The 26,198-nt window shown below is 45.0% G+C and overlaps 1 protein-coding gene across 2 annotated transcripts; it reads right to left on the reverse strand.

Annotated features, from left to right (window-relative positions):
• Positions 1 to 34: 34 nt before the first annotated feature.
• rad23ab (RAD23 homolog A, nucleotide excision repair protein b) lies at positions 35 to 20,886 on the reverse strand. 2 transcript variants are annotated; one of them, XM_056276207.1, is made up of 10 exons: positions 20,741 to 20,886; positions 19,213 to 19,294; positions 18,096 to 18,175; positions 16,657 to 17,144; positions 16,440 to 16,486; positions 15,778 to 15,905; positions 14,529 to 14,646; positions 11,128 to 11,363; positions 2,705 to 2,851; positions 35 to 2,437 (listed from the first exon to the last, which is right to left on the reverse strand). In XM_056276207.1, exons 1-10 carry the CDS (start codon positions 20,807 to 20,809, stop codon positions 2,324 to 2,326), a joined length of 1,509 nt encoding a protein of 502 aa, XP_056132182.1. In that variant the 5' UTR covers positions 20,810 to 20,886; the 3' UTR covers positions 35 to 2,323. The 2 variants fall into 2 exon arrangements, with proteins under 2 accessions (XP_056132182.1, XP_056132181.1); XM_056276206.1 differs by having other exon boundaries at positions 11,128 to 11,366.
• Positions 20,887 to 26,198: the final 5,312 nt, after the last annotated feature.

Consider the following 26,198-nt stretch of genomic DNA (forward strand, 5'->3'; position numbering starts at 1 on the left):
GATAAAACTTAAAACTGAAGGCTGTGACACAATCTGCTTTGTAAAAGCAATTTATTTTACACAATGCTGAAACAAAAGTTTTTCCGCAACGATTCAGCAAAATTTCAAGTGGTGTATTTAAGGCTACAAGTCATTTTTATTCAACTGTATTTTATATATATATATATATATATATATATATATATATATATCCAAATTCACACCAACAAAAGTGGTAAAACAAAACAATCAAAAACAACACCTCACAGGCAGTTTTCTCATCTCTGTTCCATTGCCGTGCTGTAAATGAACCTTTGAAACAAACTCATGCAACCAACAACCCCTCTCCGATAAAGAACAGCATTTGTCAAAATGAAGTGCTGCCTCAACTCTTACTCCAAATGCAAAATTCATATTTCCCATGTACAGTATAATACAAAATTTGCTGTAACCTACTGGTAAAACATAAAGAATCAAAATTCAGAAAAAAGCAAAGCACATGCTGAATGCTGGAAAAAAATAGTGTGTTTTTTTTGTTTGTTTTGGCTTCTAGCATTTATTAGAATTCCCTTATGTCCACATTCTAAATAAATACTATAATTAATTCCATGTTTTCAAAACTACTGAATATGATCAGCAACCCATTGACACTCATCTATGCACAAATAAAACAGAAAATATCTCAGAACAGATCAAACACTACATTGTCAACGATTGCACGATCTGGAAAATGAAAAAACTCTTCAACAACCCATAAGGCATGGAGGAGCGATGGCTCATACTCTTACAGCATTAAGATGCATAGAGGACTGGGAAAAGACAAACACAACTTTAGATTAACTGAAAGCAACAGGTTGACTACTTTAGCTACAGAAATAATAAAAAAATAAACCTGTTTGTAAATCCAAGCAATTCTTAAAAAAAAAAAAAAACTTGCTCTGTCATACTTATTTATTCATAGTTCAAATCCCTTCATCTGAGAAAAACTGTAAACAAAAAAAAACCACAAAAAGAAAAAGAAAAAAGAAATTCAATACCTTGTGGTTATTCTAACTCCGTGTTGTTGCCAGCACCACACCATAAAATGCACAGTCTCATCTAATCTTGCATGTCGCCTTCATAGTACACTACCATAGCAAATCCAGTTCAGTTTAATAGTGGCAAGGTCGTTATTGTGTTTCCGTTCACTGTCCCGAAATCTAATTTTCCCCGACATACTGCAAAGTCACTCCCTGCCAAATTGTATTTTACACAGTGCATTTTTCAGCATTCAGACCTCACCATAGCTGGGTTGATTCTGTTTGGACAGATTAAACTCATCTATAAGCAGTTGTGAGATGCAACTATCCATGGTATGATAAAATTTCACTTTTTTTTTTTTACTTTTCAAAATCCACATCCATTTTCCATGGTAACTGTCCCCTGGGAGTTTTTTTTAAGTTGACTGTATGTTGTAGAACCTCAAACCAACGCTATGGGGAAATCTGTATGCTGAATGAAATGTCCAAATACCACTGGAAGCAGAAGGCCCATGTGGCATGTTTGCTTTTTTAGTTTGATACCGTCTCTAAGACTTGATGAATTTAGCGTTATTTCTTTCAAAAGGTCAAAAGACTTCAGAGAAACCACCGACACAAGACCCATACTTTAATGCCGCTGCACTGTATGAAAACACAAAGCAGCTCTCATTAACCAACTAGTCAACAACTTACACCAGATTTTCAGGGAAATTCAAAATCTAAGCTTCATAACATCACAAAATATGTTTCTGTGTTGTCATACAGAAAAACAAACCAAACAAAAAAAAAAATAAAAAAAATTTTGGGTTTAACTTCATCTGCTTTTTTAGATGACAGTTGCCAGATAGGGTTTTCCAACTCTTTAACACCAACATCCATTTTCTCTAAAGTCTTTCAAACCAGTTTCTTTTAACACAGTGCAGATTTGCAATTTGTAAAGACAAAAATGTGAAATGTTGGCATTAGACCCAGGGGTCAGAATCTTCTTTGAAATGGTGAGGGGGGGAGGCAAAAAAAAAAAAAAGGCAAAGCGATGCATAACAAATGGGTATAACAACTGTTTTTGCATCACTTCTTCGTTTGAACACCGGGCACAAGCAGCAGTAGTAATGGTGTAGCAGCAGATGTGACCTCCTTATGATGGACATCACAGCAGAATGGAGACTAAGCAGCACGCCTAACTCATAATAGCATACCATCGTCATTACCGATATCCTCATCATTTTGCCCAAAACCCCCATTGTTGTGAGACCAAATACATTGCGTAGTGTTGACATACATTCTGTAGCCCTCTTTGATCCGTGACGCAATACATTATCAGGCATTCACTCGTCGTCCCATGTTTGCTGAAGCAGGAAGTTTGCCGCGAGGTTTTCATTCTTCTCGCAGGCAAAGTAAGCCTGAATAACCAGTCCTTCGGGGAATCCCAGTGCTTTTAACTGGAACACAACATGAAAGTTTCCATTTAAAGAAACCCTCTACCACAACAGCCATAATAAATACAATTACAACTACTGGCACATAAGAAATAAAAGATTGTGCACAAACACGGATACGCTATAGGGAATAATATCTCGCTAGGTTAAAAGTGCACTGTCAAGAGAATACGGTATGCACGGAAGTACCTTTCTGCCAATTGTATTGCCAAGTTGTAACTCATTATGAAGTCCTATGTATTATGAACTAATCAGTGGTAATGTTCATACCCTCTCGATAGCCTCCTTCTCCTGCGGGGTGACCTGGATGTAGTTGGTGGGAGGTGACCCCTGAGCCTCCGCTCCTTCTCCTCCCGTTTCCCCACCACGGGGCTCGTTCAGCATCTGAACAAAGCGCTCCTGGTGCTGTGTGATTTGCTGCAAAGCAAACAAAGCGGGAGACTTACGTCAATCGTCTCTGCTGCACAAATACTTTGGTAACCCTAATAAGCAGCGCATTGATTGATAGATATCAATCCATCAATTTTTATGGCTTTATTTTGCACAAAATGCAATGCAATGCACTTTACATTAAGGGAAAGAAACAGAAATATGTTGCTCATTTGAGGTTAGCGATCTTAACGCCTCTGGAACTTGAAACCAATTAATTTTCAATGGAAATCAATCCCCCAGTTCTGGGACTCAAGCCAGTTCTGTTTAGACGAGACTTTAAACCCCCGACATCAGCTGTGGTGGGCCTTGAACCAACTCAATCATTTCTTACAATGACAATATATTTTCTTTCCTTTTTCTCATGTCTTCTTTCCTTCTTTCTTTCCTCCTAAATAATATGACTTTCTAAACTGACATAACAAAACAGGGGAAACTTGCAATGAATGGATGGACCACGATTCCTGTTATTGAATGCACAGACCTGCAATTGCTCTGTAGTGGCACTTTTTAATGGTTTCTGTCAGGTACGGCAGGGCTTTCTTGGTAAAATGAAAAGACACATAACTTTTTATTTCTTCATTATAACAGCCAAATACAAGAAAATAAGGCAGGAAGTGAGTTCAAAGGAGATGACAATGTTGTTGTGGTTAACAAGCATACACCGATCAGCCAAAACATTAAAACCACTGACAGCTAAGTAAATAACATTGATTATCTCAAAGAGATGGCACCTGGATGCACTATGGGAAGAAGGCGGAGGCAGTATGATGCTCTGGGCAATGTTCTGCCGGGAAACCTTGGGTCCTGGCATTCGTGTGGATGTTACTTTGACATGTGCCGTCGACCTAAACATTGCTGCAGACCAAGTACACCGCTTCATGGCAAATTCCCTGATGACAAGTGGCCTCTTTCAGCACGATAATGCACCTTGCTACACTACAAATATTGTTCAAGAATGGTTTGAGGAACGTGACAGAGTTCAAGGTGTTGCCTTGGCCTCCAAATTCCCCAGATCTCAATTCGACTGAGCGTCTGTGGGATGTACTGAAAAAACAAGTCTTATCCACAGTCGCCCCACCTCGCAACTTACAGAACTTAAAGGATTTGCTGCTAACGACTTGGTGCCAGATACCAGAGGACACATTCAGAGGTCTTTTGGAGTCCATACCTCCAATGGGTCAGAGCTTTTCTGATAGCACGAGGGTGACGTACACAATATTAGGCAAGCGGTTTTAATGTTTTGGCTAATCGGTGTATATGGCAGGTCAAGCCCATAGAGAAACTTTACCATCAGATATTAAAACATCAATAACTAAAACTGGGGTTCACCCAATTTGTCAGTTTCAAGGTGTCCAGTTAATATTTAATCTATTGGTAGCTCTAAAGTTCTGCCTACCACTGATCACTTCAACATTAATTCATCTCATCATCAGCCGCTTCTCCGGGGTTGGGTCATGGTGGCAGCAAGCTAAGTAGGGCACTCCAGACATCCCTCTCCCCAGCAACTCCCTCCAGCTCCTCCTGGGGGATCCCAAACTGTTCCCAGGCCAGATTGGACATGTAGTCCCTCCAGCGAGTTCTGGGTCTACTCCCAGTTGGACGTGCCCAGAAAAACTCCAAACAAGGTGCCCAGGAGGCATCCTAGTCAGATGCCCGAACCATCTCAACTGGCTCCTTTTGATGCGAAGGAGCAGCAGCTCTACCCCCGAGCTCCCTCTGGATGTCCGAGCTCCTCACCCTATCCCTAAAGCTGAGTCCAGACACCCAACGGAGGAAACTCATTTCAGCGGCTTGTATCTGCGATCTCACCTATGGTCATGAGCTTGTATCTGCAATCTCACCCAAGATCTCACCTACGACCATAGGTGAGGGTTGGAACGAAGATTGACTGGTAAACTAAGAAAGCTAAATCCATGAGCCATTTGGGATCATCAAGCTCAGGAACATGTAGCCTGCCTTCTTTCATGAATTCTCTGATCGCCTCCTTCAATTCAAAAAACCTTTTCAGGACACTGCCCCTGCTCAACCAGTGCACTTGTGTGAAGTAGAACACATCTCCATATGTTGCATCTATTCCCTCCAGAAATGCACAGAATGGACGGCGTTGTATATCTCTTGATCTGATGTAATTAATGCATTTCATCACAACAGTCATAACACTGTCAAATTTCAAGCATTTGCCGCAGCATGAATGATGCAGTGCAATGGAATTGTGGGATCTACGTTCTCTTCCTCCAGCTTTCTTTGAATCAGTCCTACAGGCCAATGTTTTCTTCCCGTCAGTGACAGGGCACCATCAGTGGTGATTCCAGCCAATTTATTCCAGGGTAGACCAGCACCCTCAATTGCATTGCACAGCACCTCAAATATATCATTGGCTGTAGTCTTTCCCTGCATTGGATATAAAGTTAGCGGTTCTTCTGTTAACTAAAAATGGTCACAAATATAGCGAGCTGAGCATTGTCATTTACATCTGTGCTTTCATCGAGTGCCAAAGAATAGCCCGTCAAATCGTCTGCTTTTGTGCAAAACTGTCTGTAAATGTCGCCTGACAACTCGCTGATCCAATCTACCGTTGTATCTGGACTGAAACTGACCGTCAGAGCAATTCATATGTTCGCTTACTTTTAATCTTTGACCATGTATGACCTATACCATGTTTAACTTCATTTCACATTGCTTAGATGATGCTTAAAGTTCATGTGTAACGGAACAAAGGCAGTCTTATAAAGTGTCTTCTCCAAGTGAACAAATAAAGGCCTATTGTTGACTGTTGTTTGATAGCAGAGGAATGTATGGGAAACTCCGAGTGTAGCAAGTCTGTACACACTAATTGGAGAAATGGCCTTGGTCGGATGTGAGCTGGACGACATGCGATAAGGAGGGGAAGAACAGACAACTGCCCTATAAGCGGAGGTACACATAACTGGTGTACAGGTGCGCATACGTGGTCAAAATAAATGATGCGCAGCAGATAATACGAAAAGAGGCGCTTTTGCGTACCAACATTTCTGGGACACAACTCCTTATTGACACAACAGGATTTTTTCCATCTATCACTGGTAAGAAAGTCATTATGACAAATGTGTCAATTTTAATAATCAGTTGTCAATCGTACAACTTTTAGCCGTCGTTCTTGATTAAGTGGATGCGGGTTTTTTTTCCCCCAAGTTAGCAAGGTTAACTGTGCTCCAACAAATAGTTAGCTAAAGTTACAAATATCTTAACATTACATTTTTTTTCTCTGGTTTTAGGATTTTTGTCCATTCATCAAAATATCCAAGAAGCAAGTTACATTAAGTAATTACATTGGTGTTGCACCACCTCCAAAGAAATGCCAGACTGAACCTGTACATAAAAAAAACGTGTATTCGCAGTAAGTGGCTGCAGGAAGTAGCCTGGCTCTAAACAGATGACGACTGCACAGAGATGTGGGTGCAAAATATGCTGTGAAAATCCCAATCTCGCAGATAAAAGCAGTGCCTTTTTTATAGGGACAACACATTTCAGTCATCCAGCTTTTATAAAGCGCGAGAAGAGTAAAGAGCACATGAACATAGTGTAAACTATTGGTAACAGGTGCAGCCAGGATCAGAAAATCCATTCGCCCTCTTGACACGTGGCAGGACAAACTGAATGAAGAACAGTGTCAAGCACTGTGTAATATGTTTCTGTCGGTGTTTCACAAAGCGAAACGTGCCCCCCCCCCCGATGCATTCATATGAGGAGGATATTGCGCTTCTCAAGAAGCTTGGAGTTAATGTCGGGAGAAGGGGGGGGGGCCCACATCATGCAGAGCATTGCACAGACAATCAGTTTAGAATTGAGTGAAAAACTGAAGGCAGCTGAATTTTGGGGCATGTTCTTTGGTGGATCAGAAGACATAGCGCAAGTGGAGCAGGAAATTGTATACACTGTGTCTGTGTCTAGCTACGGGGAGAGTTTACCTCAGATTTCCTTGGATTCATTCATTTGGATGTGAACCGAGTGGCACGGGACATAGTGAACAGATCGGAGCAGCTCTTCCATAATTGCGGTTTAGGGGATCAGCGGAAGACGAAGTTGGTCTCGGTGTGTACAGACGGAGCAGCAGTCAACGTTGGGAGTTTACAATGGGGGTTGTTCCCAAATTGCGCCAGATGGTGGCGATCGGGGATTCTCTTGTGCACATTCTGTGTACTGCCCACACCCTCGAGAACTGCACAAAGTCAGCCGATCGCACGGTACCATACTGTGAGACATTTAATTGCCCCGTTGTCAAGTTGCTGCACTTTTATTTACAGAGAGGGGGTGCAAAAAGGACAGCACAACTTACGATGTGTTGAAAATGGCATTGCTTTTGTTGAACTAGGAAAGTTTCACAACATCAGATGAGCTGCACGGGGGCAAGACATTCTGTTGAACATATAGAGGCTATTACCTGCCGTTAAAATTCAAGTGGCTACATATCTGCACAGAGCGCTTTCAGTGTTTCATAGCTAACATGATTGACACTCTGGAAACACTTTAGAGTTCACCTCCCTCAGGTTCCAGCAAGATAGGCTGACTATTGGTGAATGCAAAGATGAGCTCATGGTAGGTGCTGGACACCTGACACTATTGCTTGACAGTGAAGGCGAGCACAGGGAAGAGATTGTTTCAAATGCTGATGCTGACAGGGACAAGGCAGATGTACTGAGAGGTCTAATTCACGAGTTTGAAAGCAGATATGAATCATCCCTTAAGTCATGTGGTCAATTTTTGAATCCTTCAACTTGGCCTCAAGAAATGCAAGGCCCTCCACAGTTTTGGCAACACAACACTTACTAACATCCCCCAGAAATATGAGGCCAGCTTGTCTGTTGACAAGAGACTCCACTGTAAGAGAATGGATGCGTTTAAAGTGAGCAGGAAAAGATCTGGCAGCCTCCTCTGTGTATGGATTGGTCAACACAGTGAAGTAATCCAGATAGTTACTTCAACATTCATAAAGTCCTTCTGTTGTCCCTTACACTGCCCTCGAGCAGCGCCGCATATGAGGCGATTTTCACGTCTCAATACAAAAAGCAAGTACAGATCCCGCCTGTCAGACTCTCGCCCCTCATCCCTGATGCGCATCCACTCGTCTAAGATGACAACAGACTTTGGACACAAAGTCCGCGGTTGACTTATGGATGCAAACAGCTAATCGCAGACTCAACCGGGGAGAAAGAGGCGGGCCTACATCTTCATCCGCCATGTTTGAAAGAGAGGAAGATAGCGAGGAGAGCAGTGAGGAGGGTAGTGATGATGACAGCTTGTAGGATAACCATGCTGCGCAAAGACTGAGTACCAAGCAACAGCTCCAGGTGCTCCCTTGAGAACCAGACCAAAAAAAGTTATGTGCACCCCGGCCTAAAAGAGAGACTGTACTGTATTGATCGGCGCACACTGAAGCAGCTGGGCTTGTGCATCATATTCATATTATATTATAGTGTGACAATACTGTAAGAGATTTTTGTCTCGCTCCTCATTTAATGTCAGAGTAGACTTGAATAATTGCCACGACACTGACGTTTCCAAATAACGAGGCCTTCCTCCGGGCAAACAATGTTCTCTCTCAGAAACGGTCCCTCTGTAAATGGCTCGCCAGCCTTCGCCCATCGCCTCGTGTACCACATAGCTAACTTTGACAGCTGCTTTCTCTCCCTCTCCTCGCCTTTGAACCGATCCCGCTCCTCTGCACGTTTAGCAAAGTAATGCTGCTTCAGACCGAAATCCTTCAGGACGGCAACTTTTTCCCTTGTAAATTAGACAAGATCGCGGACGCGTTAAATTCGGTGAAGTGGTCGCGCGCCCGTTTCTGTTGGAACCGTCGGTGCTCCTGGTCGACTTGCCTTTCGGCTTTTGAAAGTGACATTTTTACAAAACATCTGCAAGCGGTGACAGCAGTTTACTGTAGCAAGCTCACGTGAGAGATTTCGCAGTGGGCTAGCCTACTGGGCTTATGTACTCGAGTTGCCTGGCTAGTGTGTGTGCGAGACACGCACACTGACGCACACACACACACAACAAGAGAGAGAGAGAGTGCTGCAAAACTGATATTAGGCTACGTCATCTGCAACTGGCCTCACAACCAGTCTTAACTGAGTACTTAGAATTATCCATTAGCCAAACCACTTATCCTGCTCTCAGGGTTGCGGGGATGCTGGAGCCTATCCCAGTAGTCACTGGGCGGCAGGCGGGAGACACCCTGGAGAGAACATGCAAACTCCACACAGAGGACGACCCGGGACGACCCCCACGGTTGGACTATCCTGGGGCTCGAACCCGGGACCTTCTTGCTGTGAGGTGATCACGCTAACCACTGCCCCACCACGCCGCCCATACTTAGAACTAGAAACACAGAAACGTTAAAAAAAAAAACAAACACGTAAGTAGTATGCAAAACGGATAGGCAGTCCAGATCTCTTAAGTCTAAAACAGCGCGGGCCTCACAAAACTGCCTCCGGCCCGCAGGGCAGTAGTTCGAAACCCCAGCCGTAATACATGCATCCGTTTCATCCAGACTCGATTACTGTAACGATCCGTTTTCAGGTCTGCCACATGCTAGTATTGACCGAGTCTTCATCCATCTATCCGTCCGTTATCCGAGCCGCTCAAAATGCTTCAGCTAGAGTCCTCACTAAAACTAGAAAATACGCCCATATTACCCCAATTCTTGCCTCCCTTCATTGGCTTCCTATCCATGTTAGGTCAGACTTCAAGGTGCTTCTGCTGACTCATAAATTCCTAAATGGGCCTGTACTGCATGGCGGGTCAGTTTCGGTCTCAATGAATTTACCAAGCACCGTTCTGCCGACAAGATTATAGAGTATAGATTATTGGCTATTGTCAACTGTTCTCTTCTCTCACGTCTTTCCTCTCTCTCTGAATGTCTTCTCATTTCCCTTCGCCCGTGTATGCGAATGGTGTGATGCGAGTCTCCCCCATGCGCACGTGTAGTCTGTCCTCTTCCCGAGTCTCCATGGTGACGGTGGTCGCCACCTGGACACTGCTTTGGCATCCTCCCCATCACATTTTGTATATATCTTATAAATCCATATAATTTTGTTATCCTGTTTCAACGTTATATCCTTCTCTCACTCCGATGTGTGACGGATGTTTTTTCTTGCCTCTTCCCCCGAGTATGTGAATGGTGTGACGCGAGTCTGCCGTGTGCATGCGTAGTTTGTCCTCCTGTCAGGTCTACATGGTGATGGTGACTGCGTGGCTCAGGTCCTAGGCTGTTCCAGTGGCATCTGCACACTACTTGGCATCCTCATCATATTCTTCATATGTCTTATAATTCCATTATAATTCTGTTAACTTCCTTCAACGTTGTATTCTGTAAATTGTGTTTTATTCTGTACACACAACATCCATTGCACGTCTATCCGTCTTGGGAGAGAGATCCCGCCTCCGTTGCTCTCCCTGGGGTTTCTTCCTATTTTTCCCCCCGTTAAAGGTTGTTTTTTAGGGAGTTGTTCCTTATTTGATGCGAGGGCCTAAGGACAGGATGTTGTGTTGCTGTAAAGCCCACTGAGGCAAATTTGTAATCCATGATAATGGGCTATACAAATAAAATTTACTTGTTTTGTTTGGCGATGGAAAACGTGTTGACACAACAGCACGAACAACTCTTCATTTAGAAATAGATCTCCGGGATGTGGAGTGGTCCGACAACCATGTAATTACCAGCATCGCAATATATGTATATTATAAACAAAAACAATCATCTTCAGAATTGCAGCTTTAAGACAATTATATGAAAAAAGTGTGAGGTTTAAACAAAAGTCCGTTTTAACCGGATAAATCAATACACATACATGTACACGCACAGCTTCTTTTTCTATACTTGCGAGGACCCCCATTGACATCATTCACTCCCTAGCCCCTAACCTTAACCATCAGAAGTACTTGCCTAACCTTAACCCTTAGCCTAACCTTAACCCTAAACCCATGTCCTTATCCTAAAATAGACCCTTAAAGATGTGAGGACTGACCAAAATATCATCACTTTGCTAAAATGTCCTCACTGTCAAGGTTAAAAACTCAAATTGGTCCTCACAAATACAGCTGAACAAGACCACATACACACAGGTAGCAGCTCAGCAGTCAGCATCATGATCCATGGCCTACATAATCCATGGCCTATTTCTTTTAAAATAGTCTTAAAAGGAGGCACTTCGAGATCTGTCTCCGCAGAAGTATATAGAACCGCTATACAAACTCAATTTATTATTATTTATTATTATTATTACCTGCAGTAGTTGTGGGTTATCTCGGCCCAGCTGCTGCAGCAGGGCTGGTAGGAGAGCAGGGTTTTGCTGGATGATCTGTCTCATCTGCTGGAACTGAGGCTGATTTCTAAGGAACTCCAAAGGGTTCCCTGTGGCGCCGCCGCCGCCACCACCACCACCACCACCACCACCACCACCACCAGAGGAAGGAGGCTGGCTAGCAGGCTGGCTGGCAGGCTGGCTGGCAGGTGCTGCCCCTGCTGAGAAAAGACAGATCCAGGGTCACTATAACTGCTTTTTTGTTTGACCCCCCCCCCCCTTTTCAGTTTGTGCTTCGAGATAAATTACTTATGTAATGATACAAATCAAGGTGATATAGCTATCATTAATTTAGTTGATGTGCGGTTTGAAACACGGCATGCTTATCAGCATTACAATCATCATTAGTCATGTTTTTTTTTACAGTTACCATGTCATGATGGAACAATGATTGAAAGCTACCAACAAATTAAAAAAATTACATGCACGTTGTTGATATTCTTGTATGCATGGTACTATCTCTACCTGTAAATTTGACAAGGTGATAGCAAATAATGCACACACCTAATTTTTGTGCAAATGATACCTCTATTTTTAAATACAGTAACTACTTGTACAGCACCTTTCATACATGAAATGCAGCTCAAAGTACTTTAAATTGAAGCGATAAAATATAGCAAGAACAAATAAATACAACAGCACAGATAAAAAATAAATTAAAACAAGGTATTACACGAAAAGGAAAAAAAATGTGTTTAGGGGATAAAACACTAGCTAAAAATGGCATTGAATTAGCTAAAAGCCTTCCTGAATAGGTACGTTAAAAGCTCTTTTTAAATTAATGTCCACAGAGCTTGCCTGGGACAGGGCGTGCCGCAGTTTTGGAACATGGACCATAAAAGTAGTCTCCCCGCTCTGTTTAGGGATCACTTTAGGCACAATTCAAAGACCAGCATCAGAGGATCTAAGAGCTTTTATGGTTGATAGGATATAAAAAAGTCAGATCTATGAAGGTGTTATGCCATTAAGACCTTTGTAGGTAATTAAAGGACCTTAAAATCAATTCTATAAGAAACTGGGAGCCAGTGCATCTTAGCTAAAACAGGAGTGATATGCTCTCTCTTCTCGGTCTTAGTTAAAATTCTAGCGGCAGAATTTTGTTATGAGTTCCAGTTATTGACTTTTTTTGGAGGCCAATAAAAAGTGAATTAAAATCGTGAATTATTTCCTCGGCATCCTGCTGAGTTAGAAATGACCGTACTTTTGGCAATGTTTCTCAGGTGGAAGAAAGCTGTCTGGGTCACTTTACTAATATTGGGTTTAAAATTTAAATCTGAATCTATAATGACACCCAGACTTTTCGCTCGTGATTTGGTCTGGAAAGCCAGGCTCTCGAGCTTATTAGAAAAAGTCCTAGAAAGTCCTAGAAAAAGTATCTCTGTTTTATCCTCATTCAGCTTTAAGAAGTTGTAACTCATTAATTGGTTTATGGCGGCCAAACAGGCGCTCAGGGAGCAAAGGCTACCACGGCAACATCCCAATAAACCTATAAGGGATTGTTAAAGGTTTATCAAATCTTATGTAATACTGTGTCATTATGAATGTACACTGCATCATAGCAGCTTGAGCACCACCGAGCTGGTGGTCAAGCTGAATTGTCAAATCAAGTCTATTTCTAGAAATACAGAGGCATCAGAAAGTATTCAGACCCCTTAACGTTTTGCACACTGTGTTATAGATTTAATTTTAAATGGATAAAATGACCATTGTTTACCCATCAACCCACACTCAATAATCCATAATGACGAGGTGAAAAAGTTTTTAGAAGTTTTTGCAAATTTATTAAAAATCAAAAACTGAAATCTCTTATTGACACAAGTATTCAGACCCTTAGCTTTGGCACTCCAAATTGTGGTCAGTTGCATCCTGTTTGCTTTAATTATCCTTGAGACGTGCCTAAAACGTGATTGCAGTCCACCCGTGGTAAATTGAATTGACTGGAAATAGTTTAGAAAGACACACACCTGTGTGGCTAGCTAGATAGCTAGATAAGGTCCCAAAATTCACATTGCATGTCGGGCCAAAAACCAAGCCATGAAGTCCAAGGAACTCCCTGTAGATCTCCATGATAAAACTGCGGTGAGGCACAGATCAGGGCAAAGGTATAAAACCATTTCTAAAGCTTTGAGTGTTCCCATGAGCACAGTGGACAGAAAAATTGTGAAATGGAATGAGTTTGGAACCACCGGGACTATTCCTAGAGTTGGCCATCCAGCCAGCCAAACTGAGTAACCGGCAAGAAGGGCCTTGGTCAGGGAGGTGACCAAGAACCAAATGGTTACTCAGACGGAGCTTCAGAAGTCCTCTGCAGAAATGGGAGATACTGCGGGTTAGGGTAGCGTGGGTAGACAGAAGCCAATCTTGAGTGAAAGGCATATGACAGCCCACTTGGAGTTTGCCAAATGGCATTTAAAGGACTCAGATCATAAAGAAAAAGATCCTCTGGTCTGATGAGACAAAAACTGAACTTCAAGCAGTGTCTGGTGAACACCAGGCACTGCTCATCACCTGGCTAATACCATCCCTACGGCGAAGCACGGTGGTGATAGTGTCATGCTATGGCACCGATTCGAAGCGGCAGCGACAGGGAGACTGGTCAGAATTGAGGGAAGGATGAATGCAGCCAAGTACAGAGAGGTTCTTGAAGAAACCCTGCTCCAGAATGCATGCGACCTCAGACTGGGGTGACGGCCCACCTTTCAGCATGACAATGACCCAACGCATACAGCCAAGACAACGCTGGAGTGGGACAAGTCTCTGACTGTCCTTGAGTGGCCCAGCCAAAACCCAGACCCCCAAAAACATCTGTGGAGAGACCTGAAGATGGCAGTTCACAAATGCTTCCCATCCAATCTGACAGAGCTTGAGAGGATCTGCCAGGAAAAATGGGATAAACTGTCCAAATCCAGGTGTGCAAGCTTGTAGAGACTCACCCAAAACGACTGAAAGCTGTAATTGCTGCCAAGTTGGTTTCTACAAAGCGCCAAATTAAGGGTCTGAATACTTATATAAATGAGGGGTCAGTTTTTGGATTTTTGATGAATTTGGAAAAATGTCTAAAAAAAATGTTTTCACTTTTTCAATATGGGTCATTGAGATAGATGGGCAAAAGGGTCAATTTTATCCATTTAAACTCAAATCTACAACACAAAGTGTGCAATGGGTGAAGGGGTCTGAATACTTTCTGAAGCCACTGTATTTGTGTGTGTGTCTGTGTTTACATTTGTGCACTATTGAGTCCAAACAAGTTTAAGTGAGTAAGTGCTTCATTGTTTTTCTGTGTGCGTGTACAACACTGTGATAACAAATGTCTGTATTCTCACTGTTGGAGGCTGGTGGGGGTTGATGGGTTCTCTCTGTAGTGGAGGCGGGGGGGTTGAATGGGGCACTGTGTCTGATTGGCTGCTGAGGTGGGAGATCGCTGGGCTCTGCTGGAATACCCTGAAAACACAGGGGGAGCAGGGTACCATGGGAAAAACACATTAGAGGGGTACAGCTGTTACTTCACTCAGATGACTAGCAAAACAATGCCAAGTGAAGGTGTCTCACAAATGTGGTAATATCACAACAAATTCATCCATGGCTAATTAAAATCATATAGGACATCCCATCCCATTTCCTTTTCTGTTTGGCTGGAGAGCAGTTTAATTATTTTTGGCAATCTTTTTCTTTTCCAAGTGCACCAATGTTGCTCCAGGCTAATTGCTTTCAATAATATATATGTTATCTTGGGGTTTTTTTTTTTACTTTTAAGTTGTGAAATTGTCGATACATCTGAAGTTGAAAACAGCCTTTAAATGTGTGCTTGGATAACTGCCATTTTGAAACTGTCAAGCACATTTAAACGGAGCATAAAAAAACTAATTCACAAACCAGTAAATAAATGCAGCTAATGTTTGTTTAAAAGTTCAATCAAAAGTCTTGAATTTCAATTAATTCGATCAAGTAGTGCTGAGTGATTGAAACAAAATTTCAGGTAATTTTCAATGCTTAAAAAATTAACTGATCGAGTATTTGAAATGTTTAAAGTCGGTTAACGTTCCTTTTTTTTTTCTGAGCCCGGTGATCAGGAAGAAAATGCCCCCCCCCCGGTGCAGACTTGTCTGTGGGGCACAGCAATACACCTTGCAGTGTGCTGGAAACTGCAGTTTCAAGTGAGATATTCAACAATGTTCAGAGCTGCAATAATGACAATGACCATAATCCACTGTGCACAGTGTCATAGCAAATTAGGAGAGGTGATTATGAAAAGTTTGGTTTACATTCATAAAGGTTGTAAATAGCGGCGAAAATTAAGGATTATTTGGTGGGATTTGACATTTTAAATGTCATTTAAATGTCAGTTGAATGGTGGATTTTTTTTTTCCCATTGTGGCCATAGTCAAAATAAAGGCAAACCTGAAATCGAAATAAACATTTCCAAAATCAACATCGAAATCCCACTGAACTAAAAATGAACCTACCCATCACTCAGCACCAACTATAAGAAGCCCATACACATTCGTGTTCAGTCATAAACGTTTTTAACCCGTAGTATTTGTGGAGTAGTGGTCCGTCTTGATGCATACACACCATGAGCAGGTACTCCACGGCTCGGTCCGGATTGTTGTAGCTGGCTCTCAGGGCGGCAATCACCTGCTCCCGCTCATAACCCATAGACATGATCTCTGACACCAGGTTCTCATAGGCCTGCCCGGTCACTGAGCAGAAAAAACACACAAACAAACAGAGGCAGGAGACGGGAGGAGAGAGGAAAAAAGACAGAGAGGATGAGGAGAAAGGGAGGAGAAATGGAGGATGGAAGGAAGAGATGGAGAGAATGGATGAACGAAGGAAAGAAGGACAGGAGGGAGAGAGAAAGAAAATGAACGAATGAATGAGTGGGGGGAAGGAAAGCGTTAATGAGAGAAGCGAGGTAAAAAGAAGGAACGGGTGAAGGAAAGAAAAAGAGAATGAAGGAAGAAAGGTGGGAAGAATAGAACAAATAATGAATGAATAAATGTATGAATGAATGATGGAAGAAAGAAGGAAGGAATGTAGGAAGGAATGGAGGAAGAAAAGGACCAAGGAAGGAAAAAATGAGGCAAGGAAGGAAGGAAAAGAGGAGAAAAAAAAAATTAACAAGAAAAGACGGAGGGTGGATGTGATGACAGGGATAAATACTGCACAACTGTTAAACTCAGCCGCTCTCTCTTTAGTCACACCTCAAGTGTGACAGATAGAAAATGTATTACCAAGTATGGAAGCCGCTTCTTCAAGGAGACCCAATTCATCCACAAGGCTTTCAAAGAGAATGGAGAGAAAAAAAAGATAAAGATAGAAAAAAATATGTGGGCAACTTTTCTAAAACAATCGGAAATGACGGTAATAATGAGAATACAATATACGACCAAAATAAAATTTTAAAAAAAAACAAGCTGAAATTAGTCTCATTAGCATGTCTCTGCCAACCTGGAAGCAGATGGGTGGAGTGGCGGAATGGCAGACGGCTGGTCGGGTTCCTCTTCCCGTGGTTTCTCTTCCGGTGGGGCGGCGGGCGCCGGGCACTCTGCATGGGCAGATGCGTGAGCTGGGTTCACATCTGTGCTGGGGCTTTTGTCTTCAGTGCTTTCGGGGACCGAAGGTGGACCTGGGGCAGAGACCGGGGCCGGGACCGTGCCAGGGGCCGAGTCCGGGACTGTGCTTGTGTCTGGAGTTGCACTCCCCTTAAGAGAAACCGCCGGGACACTTTCTGGAGCAGACGTCGGAGCCTCGGACGTGGGTGCTGACTGGGTGGGGTCAGAGGCGAGGGCAGGTGTGGGAACAGGCACTGCATGCGTGGGTGTGGAGGGTATTTGCGTCGGGGCGGAAGGCATGGTCGACGCCGGGACTGAAGCGGGAACTTGGGCTTGTTGAGGGGTCGGCTGAGGGGCACCTTGTGAAGCCGGGGCTGGTTTAGGCTGTAAGGAATGAGATGGCAGAATATAACTGGAGCTTCAACCATGCAATGACAACCAAATCAACATTTCGGCAATGTTCAAGTTCTTCTATAGCCATTTTCACATTCCCACCTTTCACCCCAGGGTGACGCCAGGGTGAACAGACAAGTGTTTTACCATTATATTGTTAACACGAGGTGAAACATTCAGCCCGGGGTGAACTCAACCCTGCTTGGGACCAGGGTTGAACTGTCTCACCCCGTGCCGAGAGCTTCGACCTTGGATGGAAAAACAATTTGAAAACATCACGGGGTTGAGCTCGCCTCAGGAGGACAGTTCATCGCAGCTGGACCCATACCATAATTACAAAACATACACTTATCGTGTAGTACTCAAAAGTTCCGCGCGTTCGAGCCTCGAACGTTTCTCCACATAACATCTCGGTGCCCTTGCCAGCTTTCGCAATAGTAGTAGAAGGCAGCATCATTTCGACCATTTCTGTCAGATCCATTTTGCAGACAGCCTGTCATGGAGTTGACCAAGCGCTAAACTAGTGATCACCGGTGCAGTTAGTTTGGGTTTCTATGGTTACACCATTCCCATAACCTTGGGTAGTGAAGTTGAAAGCAGCCGAAGAAGTAAATGGTCTCTCTCTTCGGGTTGAAAACGTAGCGTGGAATTAATCTCGTCTGTAGTTTCGCCCAGGATGACTTCGCTCATGTCACGTGGATGTAAGCGGGGTTGAGCTCAGCGATGACTGAACTCCGGGGCACCCCGGGGGGGCGAGTCGCCCCAGTGGGAAAGGTGCCAACTTGAAAATGCCTTGTGTCGAGTGGACGGGTCGATTTCATTGAGCTTTTCTCTCTCGAACGGCTGAAAGCATATCTTAAAAAGCACAGCGATCAAGACAAAATGTACTTGAGGAGTTTTCTCACCTTCTGACTAAGGCTGACTCCGGTTAAAAAGGCTTACCTTCGTCACCATGACGACCACAAAGTTTTTCTCATCGATTTTGTAGTCTCTGAGAGGGGTGTCATCGTTCAAGATTTTGCCTGTTAAATCGAAGCATAAACACCTTGTGAAAACAGATCCATGACCTGATACGGACCTCAGATATGCCAAAACACAGGAAGAAACCAGCACACGTGAGCTGGCTGGGCAGTTATCGTTAGCAGCAACACTTAAAAAAAAAAGTTTTGCAGTTGTATTTCATGTCAAAGCACATATTCACAGAAAAGTGCAGTATATGTAAGTACTCTTACATTAGGTTGAGGAAATTTGACTTTTGCATCATAATACTGCCAAATACAATCCATACTTCCATCACTGATAGTAAAATACAGTCATTCTAAGCCTTAACCCTCACGCTGACTCTGCATCTCTGCAAGGCCATTCTGGGTGATACTCTTTTCCAGAGGAATTTGCAATGAGCGTAACAGTACAATAATCTAAGAGTAACTATTCCTAGAGGAACAACAGGACTAACAGTAAGGACATGCAGGGTTGAAGTTTCTTTTTTTTTTTTGCTTTCCTTAGTGGTGGTGTTCACGTCATCTAAAAACACACCGTACCTAAGCACTGATTCGATAATCAATAACCAACCAAAGAGAAAAATTAAAACTACTGAGCAAGATCAGAACAGAAACATGATATTCTCTAAGAGCAACAAAGTAATTGTAAGATCTTTTTCTTTTTAAAGATGTACTCCTTTCGGGTTTTTAGCCATTACTTGACAGGACAGTAAAGACAGACGGGGAACTCGTTCAAATAGACAGGGGTGAAGAGAGTAGGGGGGAGACATGCTGCAAAGGTGCCGTGATGGGATTTGAACGCTCGACACCGTGGTCAGACCGGAGCCCACATGGTACGCCCCCTGCAAACATAATGTCCTCATGTTTAGCTTGTCTTCCACTACTTTAAGAGCTTCTCTTTGACTAGCTATTCACCAGCTTGATAGATGTGTGCTCTTACTTCAATTAAAACTGCTTTCAGCGCATGTGATGTATTTCAGCGGATTAGGCGGGGATAGACAACGGATGGATGGATGTGCAGAGGGATGTTGCTTTACACTTGATGCACTGCGGCTCACCTGCGTAGATGAGTTTTTGCCCCGCAACTGGAAAGACATCCTTGCCCTTTTCCTCTTCTATCTTCTCTTTCAGCGACTTTACCTGGAAAACATCAACAAGCGACAGCATTTATGACCGGCTGGATTACGACAGGATTAAGTGACTATGAACAGCCCCCTCACATTTGGCTATTAAACAGACTATGTTGACCAGACAATTATGGGCGCCCTACTACCACACAGACCCATTATGGTATAATCAGAAATTCACTGGGAGGATAATGTGTTGCAAGATGTTTCATCGAGTGGAACGACCAGCAGTAACTGGACAATCATAGGCACAGTCAGGCGATGCTTATACTGCAAATAGCAGTAGATGGATGTGACCGGCCTGTTATATAGGTTTCAAAATGCACCCACAAAACCTAGTGTCCTTTGATGGGAAATAGTTTGTGTGTAGTAAAACGTGCACCGGCATGTGCAGATTTGGCTGACTCTCTTGTCCAGAGTAGTTTACAGGACTGTCAGCGATGAGGCCTGACAGATTCAAGTGTTGGCCACTGACATGCAAAAGCACTACAGTAAGTTATCGAATTCCGAATTCGCTACAATATGGCAACTTATTGTAGCGAATTCGGAATTCGCTACAATAAGTTGCCATATTGTAGCGAATTCGGAATTCGCTACAACATGATACTTCTATATGGAATAGCAGTACTACTACATTTCCTCCACAGTAGTCTTATCATAACAGCGCTGGGTGGAGTAATGGCACGTTTGCCATGCATCCACAGCACAGCCGGGCGCGCGGGTCACGCCGACTGCATGTTATCGTAGGTGAGCCTCGGCTCCTGCAGGGGCGGCCGACAGGGGAGTCAAAACCCATCGACACGCATCAGTTCGACGGACGTGTTTTCGTCACAAGCGCCTAAATCGCAGGTAGGAGGACGGGCACCGCCGCCACCAGCACCGCCGCCACCAGCACCGCCACCACCACCACCACCGACGTCCAAGTAAGCACGGATAACAGCGGTCGACAGCGACAAAGTTGCATTTTGGATAATTCCCCTTCGGCCCGGAAGGTTGAAGTTTTGTCAGACCCGTCCGTGCCCCCCCCCCCGACGTAAACAATTTCATCCATCTGCGCGGTGATGATATCCAGAACCGCCGCCCCCCCCCTCCCTCTCCACCACCACCCCCCCCTCTCCGTACTACTCCAAATACTGCACCGTCATTCACGCCCGGCCGCTCTCATTTCCAAGGCTGCGTCGCTAACAAGCGCCCGCCGAACCTCCCCCCCCCCCGGCGGGGGGGGGAGCACGAACGTCTCGGCGTCGGAACCCGTCCGGCACACGGCAGACTGGACGGAAAACGCTCTTTTACGGGGAACAAACAGCTCCCGGTGAAAGCCCCCCCCCCCACCCACCCCCCCAACCCCGTCCGTCCGCCTGCCCGCCTTGGTTTCGTGGTTTCCCGTCACGCCAGTCAGCCCTTCCCGGCCGGAGCGCCGCGTCTACTTTTAGAGGAGTCGGCAACTCTTCTCACCCACCGTCAATTCCGGATCCACTTCGATCTTGAACGTCTGCTGCTGGAGGGTTTTCAGCGTGATCGTCAGCATGTCGGTGAGCTGTCGGGACGAGCGCGCGCGCGAGTGGGAGGAAAACCGCGTGTTCGCAGCAATTTCCTTTACCCTGGGCTTTCATGCACACTGTGACTCAGCTGACTCACTGCGCCCGATAAGCCGCGCGCAGGCGCCGCCTGCCGGCGGGTGGGGGGCACGGCAGGCCCGTGGTTTGTCATCTTTTTTTTTTTTTGACGTCGCGAATTAAAATTTCACGGGTAAAACTCCCTAATTTTTTCCCAGCCCCGTCCGTTACCCGAACCGCCTATCCCGCTCCAGTTTAGCCACGGCTCAGTTGTGACTAGGTTCAATACCGGTCGTTCGTATCGGAAATGCAGCTGCTGATGTCACACGTTTGAAGAATAATACAACAGAATGACTTCCGGCTGCTGCCGTTAGGGGGCGCCGCAGCGGATCATCCGTTTCCCATCTCTTCCGGTCCTCGGTCACGCCAGCCCACCTGTATGTCCCCCCCCCCTCGCCGCATTCAGAAACCTCTTCTTTGGCCTTCCTCTTTTCCCGCTTCCCTGGCAGCTCCATATTCAGCACCCGTCTCCCATTACACCCAGCGCCTCTCCTCCGCCCGCACATGTCCAGACCACGTCATCTCGCCTCTCTTGCTTTGTCTCCAACCCGTCCAACCTGAGCTGTCCCTCTAATATACTCCTTCCTAATCCTGTCCTTCGTCGCTCCCAACGACAATCCGAGCATCTTCAACTCTGCCACCTCCAGCTCCACCTCCTGTCTTTTCACCAGTGCCACCGTCTCCAAACCATACAACATAGCTGGTCTCACTACACCCTTCCCTTGAACTCTTGTTGGTACCCTTCAGTGGCAAATCATTACTGACACTCTTCTCCACCCTGCCTGCACTCTTTTTCACATGTCTTCCACATCCCCCTTTACTTTGAACAGTTGACTCCAAGTATTTAAAATCATCCAGTTTCGTCACCTCTACTCCTGGCATCCCCACCACTCCGCTGTCCTCCCTCTCGTTCAAGCATGTGCATTCCGTCCTGCTCCTACTGGCTTTCATTCCTCTCCACTCCGGTGCGTACCTCCACCTCTCCAGGCTCTCCTCCACCTGCACCCCACTCTCGCTACAGATCACAGTGTCATTCGCGAACATCATAGCCCACGGAGACTCCTGCCTGATCTCGTCCGTCAACGTGTCCATCACATGAAGGGCTCAGGGGGGGCGTCCGGGTCTATTCCGTTGCCTACCAACACGGGGCTCGGCAGTTCGAATCCCCCGTGTTGCCTCCGGCTTGGTCGGGCGTCCCTACAGCCACAATTGGCCGTGTCTGCGGGTGGGAAACCGGATATAGGTACGTGTCCTGGTCGGTGCACTAGCGGCTCCTGGTCGGTGCACTAGCGCCTCCTCTGGTCTGTCGGGGCGCCTGTGCGGGAGAGGGGGGGGCTGAGGGTAATAGCGTGATTCTCCCACGCGCTACGTCCCCCTGGTGAAACTCCTCGCTGCCAGGTGAAAAGAAGCGGCTGGCGCCTCCACGTGTATTGGAGGAAGCATGTGGTAGTCTGCAGCTCCGCCCGGATCGGCAGAGGGGATGGAGCAACGACCGGGACGGCTCCAAAGAGTAGGGTAATTGGCCGGATGCAATTGGGAGAAATGGGGGGGGGGGGCAAAAAACTAAAACATGAAGGGCTCAGAACCGATCCTTCACCTTGAACCCATCTGTCATTCTTGCTGCACACCTCACCACTGCGGATAAGAAGACACGCTGACCGCTGGCTCGCGGGTCTGACCCTTTAGTCGAGCGGTTAGCGACGCCTCCTGCGGTGCGGGCGATACGGGTTCGCTTCCCGGTCGCGGCAGTTCCTATGGTTGCGTTGTCCCCCCGAATTCGCTACATTGGTGTCAGAAGTGGGATGGAGCGACCGTAAGGCCATCGGAAGCGCATGCGCCCTGAGGTGTGAAGGAGCTGATGCGCTTAAGCGCGGGGATGCGTGCGCAGCTTGGCTGCAGGGAAGAACGTTACCCGACCGTTGATTACCGCCTCGGCTTGGTATGAAGACGAACTTCCGATACGTTGCAACGGTTTGGTTTAAGTTTTAAAATGTTTTCCGCCTACTACAACAGCCTGTCACCCAGTGATAAGACCAGTTATGCTACGAAATTAACCTTGGTGAAAGGGATACGTCTTGGAGACCCATATGCTTTAGGCGCAGGTCAGCGGATTAATGGCGAGACAAAATGGCCCAGTCTTCAGTGGCCAAATATTCACGAATACCTGATCGACACACCGAGTCTTTATTCCCAGGAGAACTTGAAAACGTACATGTCTCTGGATGCATACAACTATACTACTAGCGGTCATGTCCAGGATGTACTATTTCATGATTACAAAGTTGAAAACTTTGTAGTTCTGAGGACTGAGGTGCTGCCTAGCCAAAGACAGGGCAAGAATACGGAGATGTTCAAGGTCTGGGTTATTGTGAACAAGAGAAACAACTGTATATTCTGACCGTGAACTGCACCTGTATGGCTGGGTATGTAACTTAAGTTACTTTGCTAAATACTCTTAGCTTTCCATTACTATTTAACCTCTTCAGTCACTGTCGTTAATGTAGTAAACAACATTTCACTGCTCATTTGCTGCAATTATATATCTGTGCCTGCAGACATATCTGGCCCGAACGCCGTTTAAATCAATGTGTGTAGTACGTTAGATTGCTAGTACTTAATCTCTATGCTATTTTCTTGCAGCCTGGGGTCATGCTGCAGGCATGCTGCTGCTCAAAGTTGATCTGTGGGTCAGATATGGAAAGACCGAGAAGTCTTGTACCTCAGGGACAAACAAGTGGTTCCTCGCATCCAAAAGAGAGGTGAAGCCAGCCAGACTGAGTGAAATCTGCATCAGAAAGCCAAAGTGGACAGACACCCAACTGCAACCAGCCAGAAAGGCCAATGTCAAAGTTATAATATATTTTATATTAAAAAATGAATTTGCTTCATGCAAAGACATTGCTATCACACATATTGCACCCAGGGGTGTAGTGGAGGGTAAACCCAGCTAAACTCATTTTACCCACCGTCTTTAAATCAGGCTGAGTGTTTACTCGCTTATTTTCTGATTAACTGTGTTAATAAATGAGGGGAAACAAGGTGGGTAAACTCTGCACTCGACAGGTTTACCCACCTCTGTATTTACCACTACACCCCCCGATTGTACCACATTGTATCCCACACAATTATATTCATGCGTTATCTAACATCTATTTTATTGTGTATTCAGAGCTGAGGGATGAAGACATAAAGCGTGTGGATTCCGATGCAGCCTCATCAACAACTTCTGTGAACTGATGTCCATTGTCTGGCCATCTGTGGAGGGTTTCATCCCTTCCTCTTTTTTCTCTCATATCTAATACACACAGAAGAGAGCAAGCAGTTAGTACAAAACAGTTAATCTACTCAGTTGACCACAGGTTTATCACATCCTCAATTCAAGTCTGTGGAAATCACACAGCATGCCTTAAAGGGCTTCATGAGATAATGTAGACGTAACAGAAACTATCTGGCCTAACAGACAATCCTGACAAAAATGTAGCTACATTAAATTACTCACCATTTCTTCCCTGCACTTCGAGTCATGCTATGTTGAGTCATGCTGGGTGATCACATTGAACAATAAATCACAAGGAAGTGACCATGTTTACCCCTCATGTTTTGCATCGCCTTTGCTGGACTGGGTTGAGTAGGAGCAGACAGATGGGACAAAGCCAGGACTGTCGAAGTCCTCAGATGCCTCTCCTGTACAAATAAAGTGTATTCCAATGACTTACAGTAACGTTAACACACCAAAACAGGTCATTGGCCTACCATTACTACGTTAACAGTTAATAGCAACACAACTTTAGCAAAATTGAACGAAGGTACGTTAGCTTTTAAGCTAGTTCAACTCAAACTTGAACATAATTACTCTGTTGCTTGCAAACATTTGTTAGTTATATATGCATGGGACTCAATAATTACGTTATTTAATGTTTGTTCTAAGTTAAAACGAGCGATGTAACGTTATGGCTGATTAGCCTGTTAGCTGAGGCCTAACGTTAACTTACCTGTTAAGAAGTGATCACTGCAAATGCGGGCATTTTTAGCCAGTTCCTCGCTCAAATCGCATTTTCTGATTGCTTGCAACCAAAGACGTCTGTAGTTAGCCTTAAATGGGGTGCGAGTCGACGGAATTCAGTAAAACGTTAGCATTTTGTTTCTTTGTCAAAACGATTCAGGCAACCGACTGCACAACACGACATGATGATGCCGGCCGCTTCCTTGCTGCAGCCGACATGCGCAGTAGAACCTGCATGACGTTAGAGTGACGTAGACTGATAATTCCCCCTATAGCCTGGGTGCGTAAAATGGCGTCGTTCGACTTCCGACGTACGAGTACTTGCACAAGAACTTCCGGTCTGGTTTGTTTCGAGGAGAGATGGCTTTATTCCACACTCTGTTTGCAGGACCTTCCTAAAATCACGGTAAACGATGTACATCGTATCACGAGTGCTTCCTCGGTAGCTTAGACAAGCAAAAAAAGAAAAGGGGTTTAAGATGTATATTTCGAGCTACATTCACAACTACGAGGGTGAGTAAAGGTATCATTAGCACTATGCTAGCGCTAGCTAGCTAACTAACATTAGCTGGCTGCCTTGCAACTAACGTTACCTTGCTACTTATTGCAATCTACTACGTGGGTGTGTGAAAGAGGCATGGTGGGGGTGGAGAGACTGAACAGGTGAGTTAATTTGGCAGGGGCGATTAAGTGAAATTATACAAATCGGACATACCTGGTGTAAAATTGAATGTCCCCACCAGAATCTGCAAAATCGCCTCAGGCTTCATTGGGACTGTAGCTGGACGGTCTCTAGTTGTTCTGGAGCACTTCTATTTGTTTCCTCACTGACTCGTTATGGGCCAGGGCATCATCCAAAGTGGCAGGATTAGGAGCCATGCGATAGTCATGCTCTTGCAGGCAGCTGCTGGCATCCATCTCATTATCGGAGGAGTCCAGAGCTGGCAGAGGGGTGACAGCAGGATGCTCCCAGTGCTCCCGCACACCTAGCCTGGGTGCGGGTTCGGAGTACTCATTCCACACAGAGTGTGGGGACAGCTCCTTTCTTGAGCCTCCTTAACACACCTGTACCTGGCACAGTGAAATCACCCAGTTCAAAATACTGACTAACCACTTTTGTACTCTTGGTGACGGTAAATGCATCCCTCCGAGTCTTCGCTAGCCACTTAGCTCTTTCCTCGCAGTTGCTAGGGAATGAATGGAAACTTAGAAGAGAATTAAAGCTTGCCGAATTCACACACTGTGGCACACAACAGTGCTCAGTGGAGCCTGATTCACGGCGTTGATACTTGAACGCC

The sequence above is a fragment of the Lampris incognitus genome, chromosome 3 (genome assembly GCF_029633865.1).
Source record: "Lampris incognitus isolate fLamInc1 chromosome 3, fLamInc1.hap2, whole genome shotgun sequence".
In the NCBI taxonomy this organism is placed as follows: domain Eukaryota; kingdom Metazoa; phylum Chordata; class Actinopteri; order Lampriformes; family Lampridae; genus Lampris; species Lampris incognitus.